This window comes from Salmo salar, chromosome ssa01, assembly GCF_905237065.1.
Source record: "Salmo salar chromosome ssa01, Ssal_v3.1, whole genome shotgun sequence".
Classification (NCBI taxonomy): domain Eukaryota; kingdom Metazoa; phylum Chordata; class Actinopteri; order Salmoniformes; family Salmonidae; genus Salmo; species Salmo salar.
In genome coordinates, this window is record NC_059442.1 from 124,222,136 (window position 1) to 124,242,841 (window position 20,706).

The 20,706-nt window shown below is 42.3% G+C and overlaps 1 protein-coding gene across 3 annotated transcripts in view; it reads right to left on the reverse strand.

The window, feature by feature from the left end:
• Positions 1 to 8,556: 8,556 nt before the first annotated feature.
• Positions 8,557 to 20,706, reverse strand: part of LOC106561374 (zinc finger protein 462-like) — a 97,783-nt gene continuing 85,633 nt past the window's right edge. For all 3 annotated transcript variants that reach the window (XM_014125267.2, XM_014125276.2, XM_014125257.2), the window contains 6 exons: positions 14,936 to 15,200; positions 14,492 to 14,628; positions 13,970 to 14,169; positions 12,645 to 12,876; positions 11,936 to 12,065; positions 8,557 to 11,738 (listed from right to left, as the gene is read on the reverse strand). In XM_014125267.2, the coding sequence (XP_013980742.2) occupies positions 11,510 to 11,738; positions 11,936 to 12,065; positions 12,645 to 12,876; positions 13,970 to 14,169; positions 14,492 to 14,628; positions 14,936 to 15,200 (1,193 nt within the window). In that variant the 3' untranslated portion in view covers positions 8,557 to 11,509. The remainder of the gene's footprint in view (positions 11,739 to 11,935; positions 12,066 to 12,644; positions 12,877 to 13,969; positions 14,170 to 14,491; positions 14,629 to 14,935; positions 15,201 to 20,706) is intronic.

Here is a 20,706-nt window from a genome sequence, read left to right on the forward strand (position 1 = left end):
ACTACAGAGAACACGTTTCCACTGCTCCAGAGTCTAATGGTGGCAGCTTCACACCACTCCAGCCAACACTTGGCATTGCGCATGGTAATCTTAGGCTTGTGTGTGCCTGCTCGGCCATGGAATCCCACCATGAAGCTCCCAATGAACAGTTATTGTGCTGACATTGCTTCCAGCGGCAGTTTGGAACTCAGTAATGAGTATTGCAACCAAGGACAGACAATTTTTATGCGCTACATGCTTCAGCACTCACCGGTCCTGTTCTGTGAGCTTGTGTGGCCTACCTCTTCATGGCTGAGCCATTGTTGCACCTAGATGTTTCCACTTCACAATAGCAGCTCTTACCGTTGACCGGGGCAGCTCTAGCATGGCAGAAATATGCAGAACTGACTTGTTGGAAAGGTGGCTTCCTATGGCAGTGCCATGTTGAAAGTCACTGAGCTCTTAAGTAAGGCAATTCTTCTTCAAATGTTTGTCTATGGAGATTGCAGTAGTGTGTGCTCAATTTTATACACCTGTCAGCAACGCGTGTGGCTGAAATATCCAAATCCACTAATTTGAAGGGGTGACCACATACTATTTTATTTATCCCAGTCACAGCCGGTTGTGACACAGCCTGGATCTGTAGTGACACGAACCCGGGTCTGTAGTGACGTCTCAAGCACTGGGATGCAGTGCCTTAGACCGCTGCGCCACTCGGGAGGCCCTGCCCACATCCTTTTGTATATATGGTGTATTTGTTCACCTTTTGTTAATAAATACTTTTTCTAATTATAGATCCTTCTAGTTAAAAATCCCCCCCACCCAAATTTTACTAACAGACCCCCCCCAAATCTGCTGTCTCTCTGAACAGCCCATCTGATTTTCAAAGGCCCTGTCAAGTGAGTGATAATATGGTTGAAGCTCAATGCCCTTGGCCTGCGGCTGCTGCTCTCTCTCTCTCTCTCTCTCTCTCTCTCTCTCTCTCTCTCTCTCACACACACTCTCACACTCTCTCTCGCTTTCTCTCTCTCTAAGTCCCTATCTCCACTCCTCTCATTCTCCCTGGTCCAGTCATTGGAGAGCAACACACATCAGGCATTCCTTCTACTCCTGTGGGAGAGCTCTAGTCTAGCTGCCTGCCATGACTGCTCCTCAGTCTCTCTGTCTCTAGGGGTCGTGAGTCTGCCGTTGGCTCCTCAGAAGTGGTGAGCTTCAGAGATTCCCACTCCTGATCCCACATGTCTTGAATATATTTTTTAGAGATTATGTTAGAACTGTGAAATAAAGTGCTTCCAAAATAGGCATTAGGAAATACTGAACTGAGAGTAAGACTGAGAGTAAGACTTTGACTTGGATGTACTAAGACAAGAGAGACCCAACTCTAAAGGAGTAACTCACACACAAGCTACTGTCTTTTAACACTACAGTACAAGCATATCTTATTCTAAAATGCCTGAGGAGACATCTTTAATTTATATTATTTTTACATAGGCTTACATTACCCCACTGTTCCTGTATCACATGTGTGTATCCTGTACAGGACTGGTAGTCAAGCATTCCTCTGGGTTTGTGGTTTGGATCAGTTGAACTCAGTTCCCAGTTCTACAGAGTTGATGACCGAGATGTTAGTAGGTAAGTGAGAGAAGCCACCTAGCTAACAATTCTAGGGAGAGGGAACGTTTTTGTAATGTTACCTGTAATGTTCCCCTAACGTTTGGATGTCCAGTTTTCTGTTAGTTAGGGGAACATTAGTCTATGTTAGCAAAAACTTGCTCAGAACCTTTTTAGCATGTTTTGGAATTACAGATAGGAGAACATTCCCTTAATGTCAAACAAAACTTATCATGTTCTCAGAATATACAATACTAATGTTCTAGACACATTTCATGGGACGTTGCAAGAACATTCCTGTGTCCAGTTTTCTGAGGGTTAGGATAATATTCCATAACATTCCACCAAACATACACAGAACATGGTTGCTAAGTTCTCAGAATATAAGATATTTATGTTCTAGACACATTTCATGGGACTTTGCAAGAACATTCCTATGTCTACTTTTCTGAGGGTTAAGAGAATATTCCATTAACGTCCCACCAGACATACACAGAACATGTCAGTTATCAGTTAATTTGACTGTTCTCTCATCATTAAATTTGATTAACTTATTTCAGCAATTTAATAAGGGCTTTCTGCGTAGTTGTCTATTGCTGATGGGGAATATTAACCTGTTCTAATGATACACCTCAATGACTATAATCAGTAAAAGTTGTCTTTTTTGTGTACTTTTAACAGAGCTGAGATTTACTTCGAAGTGTATTCACCCTATTGCTTACAGCCTTACACCTATCAGATCTACAAAATGCTTCGTAAACAACAGGTGTAGACTAACAGTGAAATGCTTACTTCCCAACAATGCAGAGAATTAAAAAAATATATATACACTGCTCAAAAAAATTAAGGGAACACTAAAATAACACATCCTAGATCTGAATGAATTAAATAATCTTATTAAATACTTATTTCTTTACATAGTTGAATGTGCTGATAACAAAATCACACAAAAAGAATCAATGGAAATCCAATTTATCAACCCATGGAGGTCTGGATTTGGAGTCACACTCAAAATTAAAGTGGAAAACCACACTACAGGCTGATCCAACTTTGATGTAATGTCCTTAAAACAAGTCAAAATGAGGCTCAGTAGTGTGTGTGGCCTCCACGTGCCTGTATGACCTCCCTACAATGCCTGGGCATGCTCCTGATGAGGTGGTGGATGGTCTCCTGAGGGATCTCCTCCCAGACCTGGACTAAAGCATCCGCCAACTCCTTGACAGTCTGTGGTGCAACGTGGCGTTGGTGGATGGAGCGAGACATGATGTCCCAGATGTGCTCAATTGGATTCAGGTCTGGGGAACGGGCGGGCCAGTCCATAGCATCAATGCCTTCCTCTTGCAGGAACTGCTGACACACTCCAGCCACATGAGGTCTAGCTTTGTCTTGCATTAGGAGGAACCCAGGGCCAACCGCACCAGCATATGGTCTCACAAGGGGTCTCATATCGGTACCTAATGGCAGTCAGGCTACCTCTGGCAAGCACATGGAGGGCTGTGCGGCCCCCCAAAGAAATGCCACCCCACACCATGACTGACCCACCGCCAAACCGGTCATGCTGGAGGATGTTGCAGGCAGCAGAACGTTCTCCACGGCGTCTCCAGACTGTGTCACGTCTGTCACGTGCTCAGTGTGAACCTGCTTTCATCTGTGAAGAGCACAGGGCGCCAGTGGCAAATTTGCCAATCTTGGTGTTCTCTGGCAAATGCCAAACGTCCTGCACGGTGTTGGGCTGTAAGCACAACCCCCACCTGTGGACGTCGGGCCCTCATATCACCCTCATGGAGTCTGTTTCTGACCGTTTGAGCAGACACATGCACATTTGTGGCCTGCTGGAGGTCATTTTGCAGGGCTCTGGCAGTGCTCCTCCTGCTCCTCCTTGCACAAAGGCGGAGGTAGCGGTCCTGCTGCTGGGTTGTTGCCCTCCTACTTTCTCCTCCACGTCTCCTGATGTACTGGCCTGTCTCCTGGTAGCGCCTCCATGCTCTGGACACTACGCTGACAGAAACAGCAAACCTTCTTGCAACAGCTCGCATTGATGTGCCATCCTGGATGAGCTGCACTACCTGAGCCACTTGTGTGGGTTGTAGACTCCGTCTCATGCTACCACTAGAGTGAAAGCACCGCCAGCATTCAAAAGTGATCAAAACATCAGCCAGGAAGCATAGGAACTGAGAAGTGGTCTGTGGTCCCCACCTGCAGAACCACTCCTTTATTGGGGGTGTCTTGCTAATTGCCTATAATTTCCACCTGTTGTCTATTCCATTTGCACAACAGCATGTGAAATCTATTGTCAATCAGTGTTGCTTCCTAAGTGGACAGTTTGATTTCACAGAAGTGTGATTGACTTGGAGTTACATTGTGTTGTTTAAGTGTTCCCTTTATTTTTTTGAGCAGTATATATATTATACTGCTAAAAAAAATTATAGGCAATTAGCAAGACACCCCCAATAAAGGAGTGGTTCTGCAGGATTTTTTGAGCAGTATATATATATATATAGGAATAAAATACACAATGAGTAACGATAACTTGGCTATATAGACGGGGTACCAGTACTGAGCTGACGCGCAGGGTATGAGGTAATTGAGGTAGATATGTACATATAGGTAGGGTAAAGTGACTAGGCAACGGGATAGATAATAAACAGTAACAGCAACATATGTGATAAGTCAAAAGATGTAGTGCAAAAAGGGTCAATGCAGATTATTCTGTGTAGCTATTGGTTAGCTATTTAACTAACTATGTAGCAGTCTTATAGCTTGGGGTAGAAGCTGTTCAGGGTCCTGTTGGTTCCAGCCTTGGTGCATCGGTACCGCTTGTCGTGCGGTAGCAGAGAGAACAGTCTATGACTTGGGTGGCTGGAGTCTTTGACAAATTGTAGGGCCTTCCTCTGACACTGCCTGTTATAGAGGTCCTGGTTGGCAGGGATATACTGATAAACTACCCTCTGTAGCGCCTTGCGGTCAGATGCCAAGCAGTTGCCATACCAAGCGGTGATGCAGCCAGTCAAGATGCTCTTAATTGTGCAGCTGTAGGACTTTTTGAGGATCTGAGGGCCCATGCCAAATCTTTTCAGCCTCTGAAGGGGAAAGAGGAGTTGTTGTGCCCTCTTCACGACTGTGTTGATGTGTGTGGACCGTGATAGATCCTTAGTGATGTGGACACAGAGGAACTTGAAGCTCTCGACAAGTGCCTAGGGAGGTGGGATTAGGGTTTCTTCTGGACAGGGCCTAACTATACAGGCCCAATAAGTACATGCCCTATCCACTGTCCCTTATTGGGACAGTGGATAGAGTGTCCTTCATTGATGCTGGTGGCCTAGGTTTGAGACCCGCTAGGAGATTCGCTGTTCTCTCACATTCTTAGCAAAACATGTTAAAAGGGGACTGCACTTCCTAATATGGCATTGTTATGGATTTGGTTCATTAAGAAATTCTAGCAACCATTCCAACATGAGTTGGTTTCAAGTTGTGGTTTGATATGGGTGTTTCGTGTGTGTGTTCACAAGTGGGAAGAGTTAGAGAAATTATTTGGCCAATTAACTTCAGCCGGCTGGTGTACACTGTGGCAAAGGTAGTTTGACTTTGGATAGCCTACCTCTGGGGCTAGTTAGGGACGTCAATAAATTACACAATGTAAATTAGACAATATTTTCATGTTGCACACCTTTTAGTTTTCTCATTAAATCCTTTCAATATATGCATATGAATTTCTACAATTTATAGTTGATTTGAGGTTTTTAAGTCATTGAAACTTGGAGCTATTGGAATTTTAACATATTGTCCCATGTACATTGTGTAATTTATAGCTGTGGGCATGTGGGTAGGATTGAAGCAAACCCAACCTTAATTTATGTTGTGATGCAGTCACGACCACGTCTCACAAACTCTGTTTTGGATAAGACTGACTTTATGACCAAAATAAACCAATTTACACTTTGTAGTAAATTTTGACAGTAGAATAAATGTTTCAGACTCATATCGATGCCACATAGGCTGTTTTCAAAATTATACGTTTTTAGGGGCATTGGCTCTTTAATGTCATTATTTGGCAACAGTTACACAACACACCTATCTGATCTAACAAAATGAGTTTCTCATTGAAAGATGGGAATCCATAGGATTTCCCCTTGAGCACTAATTATGACCACATTCAATTATCAGTATTTATTAATTGTATATAGCTGAGCATCTCAAAGAGAACACTATCGTCTTTTTGAAATCCACACCACATATATCATGTAGAACAAACGTGTCAAAGAGAAATTCATTGTAATTAGATCAGATAGGTGTGTTTTAACTGTTGCCAAATAATTACATTAAGATTGCTAAAAATGTGAGAGTTGGGTGACTCCCCTAGCGGGTCTCAAACTCAGGCCACCAGCACCAATGACAAATGCCTTAACCATAGTCCCAATAAGGGATACACAGTATCTAGAGCATGTGCTTATTGGGCTAGTATAGTTATAGTTCATTGACTCGGCAACAGTAACAGGGCTTGATGTGTAATGAAACCTTTTTTTGGGGGGGAGAACGTTTCTTTGGGACCATCAGGCGACGTCCTGACAACTGATACACAGAAATGTTCTTGCAACGTTACTATGAAACGTGTCAAGAACATTAATATCTTATATTCTGGGAACATGGCATCCAAGTTCTGTGTATGTTTGGTGGGACGTTGATGGAATATTCTCCTAACCCAAGGAAAACTGGACACATTACTGTTCTTGCAACGTTCCCATGAAACGTGTCCAGAACGTTCATATCTTAAAATCTCTCTATATATTTTTTCTCCCTAATTGGTAGTTACAGTCTTGTCTCAACGCTGCAACTCCAATGGACTCAGGAGAGGCGAAGGTTGAGAGCCATGCGTCCTCCGAAATACGACCCAACCAAGCTGCGCTGCTTCTTGACACAATGCCCGCTTAACCCGGAAGACAGCCACACCAATGTGTCGGAGGAAACCATACACCTGGCAACCGTGTCAGCGTGCATGCGCCCAGCCCGCCACAGGAGTCGCTTGAGCGCGATTGAACAAGGACATCCCTGCCGGCCAAACCCTCCCCTAACCCGGACGACGCTGGGCCAATTGTGCGCCGCCCCATGGGTCTTCAGGTCGCAGCCGGCTGCAAAAGAAGCCTGGACTCAAACCAGGATCTCTAGTGGCACAGCTAGAAATTGCAATACAGTGCCTTAGACCACTGCGCCAATCGGGAGGCCCCATATCTTAAATTCTGAGAACATCGTAACAACGTTCTGGGTAAGTTCTATTTGACATTAAGGCAATGGTCTCTTGGAAACATTCCCTTGCACTTCACAGGAACATTCTTATGCAAACATTAGTTAATGACCTACTGAGAATCTTAAGGGAACGTTTTCTAAAGTTGTGGGAACGTGTTGTTAGCTGGGCAGGTACTGGGTGGAAGGGTGGAACATAGAAGTTTGGACCACTGGGATTTCTTCTCACTCCGTAGCTATTTCCTGTGGACAAGCTGTTGTGACTATTATGAGCTGCTCTGAGGACTCTCTCTCTGTGGCAACCATCCAACAGGACAGCCTGTATAGAGGATGGTAAAATGAACAAGTTGTAGAGTAGAACATGTGTTGTCAACTTGGGGTAGGGACTGACATTGGCATGGTAGTTCATCTAAAGGGTTCATAAAAACTCCTATGCAATCTTTATAAAAGACCTTCACTCATTTCGAGACTTCCCTCATATCGATTATCACTATCAGATTGATTAGGTCACGTCAGTTTAATCTTTGACAGTGAAAGTAAACCATAGCTGTTTTAACCAGACATCCTACTAGGTAGTTCTAGAACTACCCTGCCCTAGAACAGTTCATCTCTCTGGTAGCTACAGAACTGACAGTTGTCTTTGTCATTATTTCTCTTCTCTGGCCATTTTCTCAGACCTATGGACAGATGAGGAGGGAGTCCCAGCCGTGAATATAGCCTGGCTTGGTCCGTTGGTTTCACAGTCTTTCGAATGTCTGTCACATTATTTTTATCTTTGACTGACGTGAGACAAAGGATTATGTAAGTAAAATGGCACCCTATCCCCTACATAGTGCACTACTTTGGACCAGAGCCGTATGGGCCCTGGTCAAAAGTAGTGCACTATATAGGGAATAGGGCGCCATTTGGGATGGCTTCTCCTTTGAACTTTCTCTTTGTCCTCTGCCACCAAGGGATGGGTGCATCACTCCACTAACAGACGATTGAAGATGCATAAAGACATTTGATCTAAAAGAAGATTTCCACCGTCTATGACAGACACATTCAGACAAGCCGCATTGTAGGACCACATCTGCAGCAAGCAAACATATTTGATATTTATCCATTTCTCATTCTCTGGAATCATCCAAAATAATAATTATTACACTAACAAATGATTAGCAACCATGAGGGATGGGATGAGTAATAAATAATACATAAAGAATGAATGATAAAAAATGTTTGCATAGCAGTGATTGTGAAACACTTTTGTATTATTTTATCTTTGAGAATCTCATCCATGCTGTACTTGAAAGCAAGCATTCGTGTTTGTAATCTGCTTTCCTGGAAGCTTGCTTAGCTTCGAGCATTACAATTCATGACAGCTATTGGGATAGGCATACTAATAGATTTGGCCTGTACAAATAATTGTTTTTGGAGTGTCAGTAACCTGAAACAATGGTTTAGTTTAGTTTATTAGGATCCCCATTAGCTACTGCTCATACAGTAGTTACTCTTCCTGGGGTCCACATAAAACATACAAATACATTACAAAGTACAGAACAATTATAGACAAGAACAACATAAAATATTACATTAAATTCAAAATAAAAAATTATTATGCGGATTGACCTGCGATTTCTGGGAATTTGTGACAGAGACACATAAACAGATATATCTGATTGGAAACAACAGACAAACAAAACGCAACTATAATCCCTGACATCAACAACAACAACAACTACAGAGTACCGTTATCTGATAACTTTATTAACAAGTTAAAAAAAGACAATGAGTTACAATATTTACAGAATATCCAGAGATAAAATGGAATACAATTGTAAACAATCATTCTAGGTAATATCACAACCCACCATCAGGAATCAGATTTTCACAGGAGAAAGGCAAGATGGAGAATCTAAGGTAGTCAAACAATAGAGAACAGTCTGAAGAGAAGAAGAGGAGAGAAACATCATGGAAACAAACTAAATATGTACATACAAGTATCCAGTGTGTTATGACGAGCAGGGGTTCAATTGGGAGGTGGGAGGAAGGGGTGAGACCAACAACCAACAAAGTCCCGCCACCTTATGGTACAGTGGGACACTGAATACAGTGAGTATTTAACAGATGTCTATTAAAAATGGACAATGGAAAAGCAGCCAATTTGGGATACAGAGAGACAGGACAGTTCCAACCACCTCACAAAATCCCAAATTAACCCCACTTCAAAAAGCTTATTTCCTCAAACAAACATTTCTCTATGGGTTAATGTTTAAAAAGCTAAGCTAGTCCTTTTAAAGGATAGGAGGAGGAGGGGTAAAAGATTCAGCACCAAATCACCCCCATGTTGTTGTTTTTAAAGGTACAAAATAAAAGAAGACATATTTCTTATCAACCAGACGTTGTACAACAGCTTATTATAACATTTTGATTTGGGAGTCTGAAAAACAGCTCACTCCAAAGTTTTTTTAAAATCTTTTTACTTGATCTTTTTGTTTTGTTTATTTGTTTAATATGAGACCAACACCTAAAGGAAAAAGGTAAACATTTCCTTTCTGAAACACCACAGTTTCAAACACTTGACAAGTAGTTTGTTTTTCTATACACAACTGCATATCACATACGTACATGCATGACTCTCGGAATGCACCCTATAGGGGACTAGGATTTTACCAGAGCCACATATACATGTATTTATGTCTCTGGGTTCCGACCCCCTTTGCAACAATGGTTCGTTACTCAGGAAAGAACATTGTAGCAAACATAGCCAGCTAAATATTTTGGTACCAAGAGCACATTTCCATTTTTTGCGTTTCTCCTTTGATGGCTCGAAGGAGTCATATTACAGATACACTGTCAATCACTTTGTATTGGTTTGTATCGGTTCCAACCAACCAGTGTTGGAAAGAAAGCATTTCTATTGACGAAGCTTGAAATAATTGCTATTCATTATTCTAATAAGGCTTTGGGGTATTTGAGCAGCAACTTCTAACATATACAATCTCTGCCTTATTGGTCAAAACAGCGTAGTCTAAAAAGAAGCATACAGAAGAACAGACTCTTCAGAATCATCTTCATACACAATAATAGAATCATAGAATACAGCACTTTACACTGCAAAATGTAAGTTAAACACCTAAGTGTTGTACTTTCACATTGCTGGTCAGTCACATTTATAATCCGTTTCTCTAGCATACTTACACGTTCTCTTATAAATGCTGTCACAATTATCTGTTGATGAAGTGAATTATCTGCTTACATCATGCCATTTTCCCCATGTTAATGTCAGAAAGAGAAACTATAGCTTCAGGATGTACAGTATTCTCTCTATGTTCTTCTGACATTGGTGACATGTACTGTATCACAGACTACAGTGCAGGTTTTACAACAACATCTAACTTGTTATCGATAAACCAAAATAACAAGGAAACCAATCAATGCCACAATAATAAACGTTATTGATTTAACTGCTGGTTATCATTTTGGGTGGACATTTGTGTCAGTTCACGTTCAAATTTACAACTGTCAGAAGATGGACAATAGACAATAAAAGCAGTATTAAAGAGTGGAAGTGCTGGGAATGCCTAAGGCTGAAGGCATATTGATCATATTCAAGGGTACTATTGTATATAACAATTTGCTATATATAAACTTTGGGGCAAAAGTCAAGTCAATATTCTAAAAATGTAACAAATCAACGTTTGAAATATACTATAGACAAATAAGGTGCAACTATTCCTCAAGGAATGATTCTACTTGATTAATAACACAAGGCTAAAAATTAACTAATGTAAAGTTATCATCCGGGTCAAATCACAGAAACCGTTCTACTGTATGTTTTACTGTATGTTTTACAGCTAGTATGGACGGGGTGGAGAGTGACAGTTGAGAAGACAGATCTAGGATCAGCCCCCCCCCCCTGTCCATATAATCATATTCAGTTTGGTCTAAAAGGCAAAACAGCTCTCCTACTCTGAAATGTTTTATGAATACAGGCCCAGATCATGGTGAGTCATCTCTCACACACAGCCTGTCTCTCAACATTACAACACTAGATGATGGGATTATAAGTATATTAGGATCTTGTTGGTAGCAGTGAGGTTAAAAGGGGGTCAGGGAACTAAATGTGGTAGCTCATACAGTAGGTTATCTATATTTATAGAACCCCTCGTTTGGAACTTCCAAGGGGTCAGTATATCTACGTATATCTAAAAAGAAAATTCCCCCAATTTCAAAAATGTTTTCCCAACATTTCTTCCCACAACTTCAAACACGTTTTTGGGAAATGTGACCCACTCTTTCTTTCTACAAAATATTGTAGTTAGTAGACATGAACTAGGACTTTGAACTGTAGAAACTGCAGATTTGACCATAATGTGTGCTTTACAGTAACATTCACTATTGGTTACCAATATATTAACATCTGTCCTATGGGACCATTGACTCATTTTAAGGTTCAGCCATTTAAAAAATGTAGGATGTAACACAGCCTATAGTTTCCAATATGTAACACTTAAAATCTAACAATACTCCAAAAGGTGATCATTCTTTTTTGTTCCCATAATTTTATTTTCTTTCTTTAGCAGCCTATTTTTGATACACAACCCAATATCAATATCAATCCAACCTAATGTATAGTCTCTAGCAAAGTGACTACAATGTTAGGCCCCAGTACTCTTCTCTTCCATCTTCTTATATGTCATTTTTTGGTTTCAAGCATTTCTTTGTTGTCTTCCTCATTCAGATTGTTACTACTCTGTAATAGGTCGGAGGCATATTCTTTCTCCACTTCCATGCCGTTGCTAGATAGGTCCACTCCTCTGTCCGTCATCGTCCCAATGGTCGACGAGCCAATAGAAGGCAGAGCTGAGGCTGATGCGTCTATTGCTGGGGTGGTGCTAGTGTCTGTTCTGCTGTTGGTAACAGTCCTGTATTACGATGAGAGGGGGAAAGGTCAATGTCCATTACCACAGGAACATATTGGGGGAAAACATGCAGAAGAATGAGGAAGGGAGGAAGAGGGGTAAAGAGAGAGAGATAGGGAGGGAGGGAGGGAGAGAGAAAGTATGTGTGTGAGGTAGAAGGAGAGACGAAGGTAGGAAGAGAGAGAGAGAAAGAGACTTACATGCCGTGTCGGAGGACGTGTCGTTCCCACTCTATGCTGTTAGTGAAGCAGCGACCACAGAACTCACAGGGGAAGCGCTTTTCAGCGGAGGCAGTCACACTGCTGCTGCTGGGGGAAACTACTGGGACGTCTGGGGAACAGACAGAGATCAGCATGATGAGAGGTGCGTATGATACGACATCAGCCCAGACAGATACAGCAGAGACCCAGTCATGTCAGATTACAAGGTTGGAGTGAATCCCATTTAAATTCAGGAAGTAACTGAATTGGAATTTCAGTTTACCTCTCTGAATTGACTGCATTGAAATGGGACTGAGCCCAACCCTTTTGGTAGCAGCCAACAGAGTTGGATTTTGCATTGTTAGTCATATTGTTAGTAGTAAGTAAGTAGCCTTGCATGAGCCTTGGCTTCTGCGAGCCAGAATGGCTCATAGGGAAGGAAACAATCTCCTGTTTCTGTAGCGAGAGGCAGCTTTATGTACAAGTACACCCCCTGGACAGGACGCTAGTCTATCGCAGGGCCTTACCCCCAATATATCTCCTTAATGCTGAGATCCAAACGGAGACGCATCAGGTCCCATTTTTACAGTATTTGGTATGACTCGGCCAGGGCTTGAACTCACAACCTTCCAATCTCAGGGCGGACACTAACCACAAGGCTGCTGAGTTGTTAGTTATATCAATAATGATGATGAAGATCCTTGTTTACCTTTTGGAGCTGGCTTTTCTGCCCCTTCCTCTTCAATCCTCTTCTCCTTCTGCTCTAGCTCTTCATCCATACTCTCCTCCATCTCCACTTCATCCTCCACAATCTCTTCCTCCATCGCTCCTAATCCATCCTCCTCTCTCTCCTCTTCCTCCTCGGCACTACTGTCCCTCTCCTTTATAGCATCCAGCTGATCCAGGTTGACCTGCCCCATCAACTCAAAGTTACGGATCACCTGATCAACAAAAAAAGACAGAGGTAGGATTGATTGATTCATTAATAATTGATTTATCAGTAGGATCAGTGTTGCAGTGGAAGGTAAACGCCTTTTGAGTAAAAATGCATTGAAAGTATAGGAAGTGTTACTTTATTCACTGTGAATGGCAGTTTCTTTTTCTTCACTACATCACCGAGTATGAAGACCCCATTGGGTATTACTGGAACTGAACAGGTTGTAATGAAGTCATTTCAACCTGCTGCCCAATGGGACTGTCTCTGAACACACATTCTACAGGCAGTTCAAGTTGCTCATGTTTAGTGGTACTGTATATAATGCTATTATTCAACAAGAAGTGCATTTTTATTTTACAATCTATGAGCACGTCACCACACACTATGATTGACAGGTATCATGTCAGAAAGAGTTGCTATAATTGGCCAACAATGAACACACAGTAAGAGCAACTTCTCTCTTCCTTCCCTTGAAAGGGAGTCTCCGTCTGTGCCCTTTTAAGTTTAATGTATACTTCAACCTCATGAAATGCCATGTGACCTCGCTCAGCATCTCATGCATTATCCCCATTATGGGACTAAGGGAAATGAAACCTATTATTTGTGATGTGCACTCAGAATAGATAGCAGGCAGCTTCTTCCTACCAAGCATATGTGTGTGGGATTTTAATCATCTGGCATGATCTACTTTGTATGACTACAGATCCTTTTATCGGTAAGCACATTTGATCTGCATGCCATGGAGGTATCATGATAAAGTACTGAAATAACTCATTAGACACTGATATTAAAGACACTAAAGACCAATTGAAGCCATTGTTTTACAATCAAGGTATCCGAGCGTTTTGGGTTTTCATCTCTGAGGTTAAGGTGTGCCAAAACGGAAACTGTATACAAGTTGACACGATCGCGTGATTGTCTCAGGATGACATCCTTAGAAAACTGCCTGCTTTAAACAGTAAGTAGGTCATTTTGGATCATTTTCTTTTAAAGCCAACCCACCCTACCAAATGTTAGCTCTCCAGGTACTTGTATTAAAACTGACTGACTGTAGGTTTGAGCCAGGGTGCATGCTGGGACTTGTAGTTCTGACCTACCTTGTGCTCGTCTCGGAGATGTGTCTCCAGCTGGTAGCGCTGCCTGCTGTCGTAGTAGCACAGCTGGCACTGGTAGGGTTTCATCTCGTCGTGCTTGGTGATGTGCATCTGCAGGCTCTGGTTGCTGGAGTGGAACACCCCGCCGGCCAGGTGGCGAGACAGCTTGTAGCGAGACACTTCCAGGGGCACCACACGCTCCTCTGGGGTAGGGAAGGAGGTGGTAGAGGGAGGGAGGGAGGGAGTGAGGGGGGGGAGAGAAAGAGATAAATATTGTGTCAACAGCATCATAGCACCTCCAACTGTGAAGTTGTAACTTAGTATAGCTAATAGCTAAGTATAGCTAATCATTATGGTGTGCGACAATACAGCGTGATGTCTAGCACTGCAATACTAGTACAGCTTTGACTTTTAGGAGGACTCAATGAGCTCCTTCCACCTGGCACTAACAGTTATTTCCTCTAAATTGTCTTAACAATATTTGAGCACATCAAACAAGTAATCACAGGTTTTGGCTTGGCTTACCCCTGTGCAGGACGATGTGGTCGATCATATTGCTCTTGTATTTGGTGTGGTAGAGACAGAGGGGACAGCGTAGGTCTTTGGGACCCTCCTCAGGAACCACAGTGTGTCCTGCTTCCACATGCATGGTGAATGTCGACCTGAGAAGAACAGAATAGATGTAGTGAGGCCAAATGGACATAAGAAGAAACAACCCACGGCTCAGTTGTCAACCAACTATCGTAAAAAGAAGAAAAGGAAGACATAAGCTCTTTCCCAATTTGACTCTCCGTGATTTCTTACACCCACTCTCTTCTTCACTTTCTCAAAATGTTTTGGAGGAGAAGGTCCGAAACGAGGGACTTTGGATCCTCTCCTCCAATGCGGTTTGAGAAGGAGGAAAGAGGACGTGATTGAAATTGAAAAAGAGACCATCTTATGTTGTCACAGTAACATTCATTTCCTTACTTGGAGCAGGTGAAGAAGGAGCAGTCTTTGCACTTGAACAGCTTCTTGCCTCCGTGTCGGTCTCTGTAGTGGCGTCTCAGGCTCTGCATGTATCCCGAACTGAACTCACAGAACTCACAGGTCAGGATGCCGTCCGGCCGGGTGTCAGAGCTCGCAGCCTGGGGCCGGGCGGTGGGGCTGGAGGATGTCACATGACTACGAGACGCCACCTGGTAGTGACTGAGCTGCCGCCTCACGTCCGCTGTCTCATGCAGGTACCCACCGTCTGAGAGAGAGAAGTGTGTCACTGTCAATATTGACAGTTCTGTAAGTCGCTTTGGATAAAAGTGTCTGCTAAATACTAATATCATATACAGTTGAAGTCGGAAGTTTACATACACTTAGGTTGGAGTCATTAAAACTTGTTTTTCAACCACTCTACACATTTCTTGTTAACAAACTATAGTTTTGGCAAGTCGGTTAGGACATCTACTTTGTTCATAACACAAGTAATTTTTCCAACAATTGTTTACAGACAGATTATTTCCCTTATAATTCACTGTATCACAATTCCAGTGGGTCAGAAGTTTACATACACTAAGTTGACCGTGTCTTTAAACAGCTTGGAAAATTCCAGAAAATTATGTCATGGCTTTAAAAGCTCCTGATAGGCTGATTGACATCATTTGAGTCAATTGGAGGTGTACCTGTGGATGTATTTCAAGGCCTGCCTTCAAACTCAGTGCCTCTTTGCTTGACATCATGGGAAAATCAAAAGAAATCAGCCAAGACCTCAGAAAAAGAATTGTAGACCTCCACAAGTCTGGTTCATCCTTGGGAGCAATTTCCAAACGCCTGAAGGTACCACGTTCATCTGTACAAACAATAGTACGCAAATATAAACACCATGGGACCACGCAGCCGTCATACCGCTCAGGAAGGAGACGCGTTCTGTCTCCTAGAGATGAACGTACTTTGGTGCGAAAAGTGCAAATCAATCCCAGAACAACAGCAAAGGACCTTGTGAAGATGTTGGAGGAAACTGGTACAAAAGTATCTATATCCACAGTAAAACGAGTCCTATATCGACATAACCTGAAAAGCCGCTCAGCAAGGAAGAAGCCACTGCTCCAAAACCGCCATAAAAAAGCCAGACTACGGTTTGCAACTGCACATGGGGACAAAGATCGTACTTTTTGGAGAAATGTCCTCTGGTCTGATGAAACAAAAATAGAACTGTTCGGCCATAATGACCATTGTTATGTTTGGAGGAAAAAGGGGAGGCTTGCAAGCCAAAGAACACCATCCAAAAAGTGAATCATGGGGGTGGCAGCATCATGTTGTGGGGGTGCTTTGCTGCAGGAGGGACTGGTGCTCTTCACAAAATAGATGGCATCATGAGGGAGGAAAATTACGTGGATATATTGAAGCAACATCTCAAGACATCAGTCAGGAAGTTAAAGCTTGGTTGCAAATGGGTCTTCCAAATGGACAATGACCCCAAGCATACTTCCAAAGAAAAATGGCTTAAGGACAACAAAGTCAAGGTATTGGAGTGGCTATCACAAAACCCTGACCTCCATCCTATGGAAAATTTCTGGGCGGAACTGAAAATGCGTCTGCGAGCAAGGAGGCCTACAAACCTTACTCAGTTACACCAGCTCTGTCAGGAGGAATGGGCCAAAATTCACCCAACTTATTGTGGGAAGCTTGTGGAAGGCTACCCGAAACGTTTGGCCCAAGTTAAACAATTTAAGGGCAATGCTACCAAATACTAATTGAGTGCATGTAAACTTCTGACCCACTAGGAATGTGATGAAAAAAATAAAAGCTGAAATAAATCATTCTCTCTACTATTATTCTGACATTTCACATTCTTAAAATAAAGTGGTGATCCTAACTGATGTAAAACAGGGAATTGTTACTATGATTAAATGTCAGGAATTGTGAAAAACTGAATTTAAATGTATTTGGCTAAGTTGTATGTAAACTTCCGACTTCAACTGTAATTACAGAGAAGGGCCGAGTGTGGACATGGTGAATGATAATCATGAGGAAATACTACCATTAACCAGGATACAGTAACTTCCTAACACCCCTCCAGAATCTGAGAAGTGTGAGGATTTACCCAAAGACCCAAATAAGTAAACATCGCTTCAGAATCAGAATGGATTTGAAGTGTGTAGGGTTTTGCTTCTAGAATTCCAGAGGATTCTGGAATGGAATTTACACCCCACCACAGCTCTACCATAACATCCCAGAACTGTGCCGGTGATTATCACCACAACTCCCCCACCCCCCCTCCCATTCCCAGTGTAGTGTATAATATCAATGAGCAACCTCATCTACTTGTCCTACTTCCAGAGTACACCACATCAATAAATAAAACCAAGTGCCGGTAAAAGGATGTCTGCATGTGAAAAATACTTCATTCAGCAGTGGCAAGATGAAGCGAGCGCAGAAGACGGCAGAAAGACAGATTTTTTTTCAAATGCATTTCTTACTTTCTTACTTGGGAAAGAAAACTGGGTCCCGCTTGAAATTACGTTCGGCTTATAAAGGCTTCATAAGGCTTCATAAGCACTACATAAATGTGTTAAAGCATCTGTAACCATATGTCATGCTTTATAAAGGGTTCATAAACGTGTCATTACTGTGTGACATAAATACCAATGTCAAAAGGTGACATAACCCTCTATGTCGATATGATATAAACTTGTGCTTTATAAAGGGTGACATGTTGTGCTGAAGGATGGCACGCTCTCTAAAGGGAAGTCAGTTAGTCACATTACACCTAATATTTTAATGAAGGCCAAAGTGAAGGCCAAGTTTGATGCATTGGTCCACCACGTGTGAAAGGTCTGGTGGACCAATGCATCAAACTTGGCCTTCATTAATTAGGGTTAAGTTTCAAATCCAATTTTAAGAAGAGAAATTATGGAAATGGACAGGGTTTCGCCATAATTATTACTTTGTGGCTGTGTTAAATAGTGACAACCGGCAAACTCAGTAAAGTCACTCCCATAGTGGGTGTGACCATAGAATTCTAAGACCAACATTGAATGGTTGATATCTCAGGCTTAGATGTGCTGTGTGCGCAATAGCCTGGAGACGGCATTATACCAAAAAACACTTATCTTGATGAAAGCACCCAACATAAGGAAATTGAAAGTGTTTCTTCTGGAACCAAATTACCTGTTCTTCAGTACACAAACACACACAAAACTATATAACGAGCCATACCGTGCATTGATGGACCTAGTCAGGTCTTTGACACATTCACCCACTCCCCCGCTGAAAGATCAGCCACAAAATGTTGGCACCATTGTAACAGATTACAATCAAGCCCTGGTCTCCAGCATGGGAACAGAAGACAAATACCTGGTGTGGTAGTCTCACATAAGACTACTTCAAATCATCTTGGCTCTGACACACACACACACACACACACACACACACACACACACACACACACAAAAAACTTTGCAGGTCCGTCAACCCATTTAAATACCTCTCACACCCTACCTACACTAACCTGTGAATAATGAGATAACCTTCATTAATCAGCAGAACGTTAATAACCTATTTATTGACACTATGTAGTGTCCTGTAATACTTTGTTTGAAGTGAAACACCTTCGGTCATTCATAACACTTCCATAAAAATGTATCATATGACGCTGTACTTACTACACTAAACAAAAATTAAAGCGCAACATGCAACAAAGATTTTACTGAGCTACAGTTCATATAAGGAAATCAGTCAATTGAAATGAATTAATTAGGCCCTAATCTATGGATTTCATGACTGGGAATACAGATATGCATCTGTTGGTCACAGATAACTTAAAATAAAAGATAAGGGTGTAGACCAGAAAACCAGTCAGTATCTGGTGTGACCATTTGTCTCATGCATCGTGACACATCTCCTTCACATAGAGTTGATCAGGCTGTTGATTGTGGCCTGTGAAATGTTGTCCCACTCCTCTTCAATGGCTGTGGGAAGTTGCTTGATATTGGCGGTAAGTGGAACACACTGTCGTACATGTCAATCTAGAGCATCCCAAACATGCTTAATGGGTGACATGTCTGGTGAGTTTGCAGGTCATGAAAGAACTAGGACATTTTCAGCTTCCAGAAATTGTGTACAGATCCTTGCGACATGAGGCCATGCATTATCATGCTGAAACAAGAGGTGATGGAGGCGGATGAATGGCACAACAATGGGCCTCAGGATCTCGACACGGTACCTCTGTGAATTCAAATTGCCATCGATAAAATGCAATTGTGTTTGTTGTCCGTAGCTTATGCCTGCTCATACCATAACCCCACCGCCACCATGGGGCACTCGTTGACATCAGGAAATCGCTCACCCACATACCTGTACACACTGTCTTCCATCTTCCCGGGTACAGTTGAAACCGGGATTCATCCATGAAGAGCACACTTCTCCAGCGTGCCAGTGGCCATTGAAGGTGAGCATTTGCACACTGAAGTTACAACGCCGAACTGCAGTCAGGTCAAGACCCTGCTGAGGACGACGAGTACGCAGATGAGCTTCCCTGAGGAAGTTTCTGACAGTTTGTGTAGAAATTTGTGCAAACCTACAGTTTCATCAGCTGTCTGGGTGGCTGGTGTCAGACAATCCCGCAGGTGAAGAAGCCGGATGTGGAGGTCCTGGGCTGGTGTGGTTACACGTGGTCTGCGGTTGTGAGGCCGGTTAGATGTACTGCCAAATTCTCTAAAACAACATTGGAGAGAGCTTATGGTACAGAAATGTACATTCAATTCTCTGGCAACAGCTCTGGTGGACATTCCTGCAGTTAGCATGCCAATTGCACACTCCCTCAAAATCTGAGACATCTGTGGCATTGTGTTGTGTGACAAAACTGCACAATTTAGAATGGCCTTTTATCGTCCCCATCATTGTGTTGTGTGATAAAACTGCACATTTTAGAGTGGCCTTTTATTGTCCCCAGCACAAGGTGTACCTGTGTATTGATCATGCTGTTAAATCAGCTCCTTGATATGCCACAGCTGTCAGGTGAATGGATTATATTGGCAAAGGAGAAATGCTCATTAACAGGGATGTAAACAAATTTGTGCACCAATTTTGAGCGAAATAAGCATTTTGGAAAATGTATGGGATCTTTTATTTCAGCTCATGAAACGTTGGACAGACACTTGTTCAGTATATCAAGTCAGACACTTTTGGTCATTCATGACACATACATAAAGGCTTAATGATGTAAACACAAATGGGGAATTATCACATAGGGAATTATCACTAACAGGTAACACATATAAACATTAAAGACATGGTTAAACCATACATTTCCTTTTATTTTTTTTAAACAATACACATACATTAAGTTTCCAAAAGTCCAGCAATGTAATTTTATACATTTCATTCATTTGCTGTGCATGACTGCACTTTAAAGTGTCTCATCCTGTAGTCCAGCATTTTAGGGAAAGTTGAGGCCAGGTTCAATATTGGCGATGCACCCAAGAGAAAAAGCGGTTGGGCCATCCTAGAAATGGTTAGAGTAATATAAGATATGCAATTTAGCAGACACTTTTATCCAAAGCGACTTGCAGTCATGCGTGTGTAACAGTGTAGGTTCCGTCCCTCTCTTCGCCCCAACCTGGGCTCGAACCAGGGACCCTTGCACACATCAACAACTGACACCCATCGTTACCCATCGCGCCACAAAAGCCACGGCACTTGCAACGCAAGGGGAAACCCTACTTCAAGTCTCAGAGCGAGTGACGTCACTGATTGAAACGCTATTA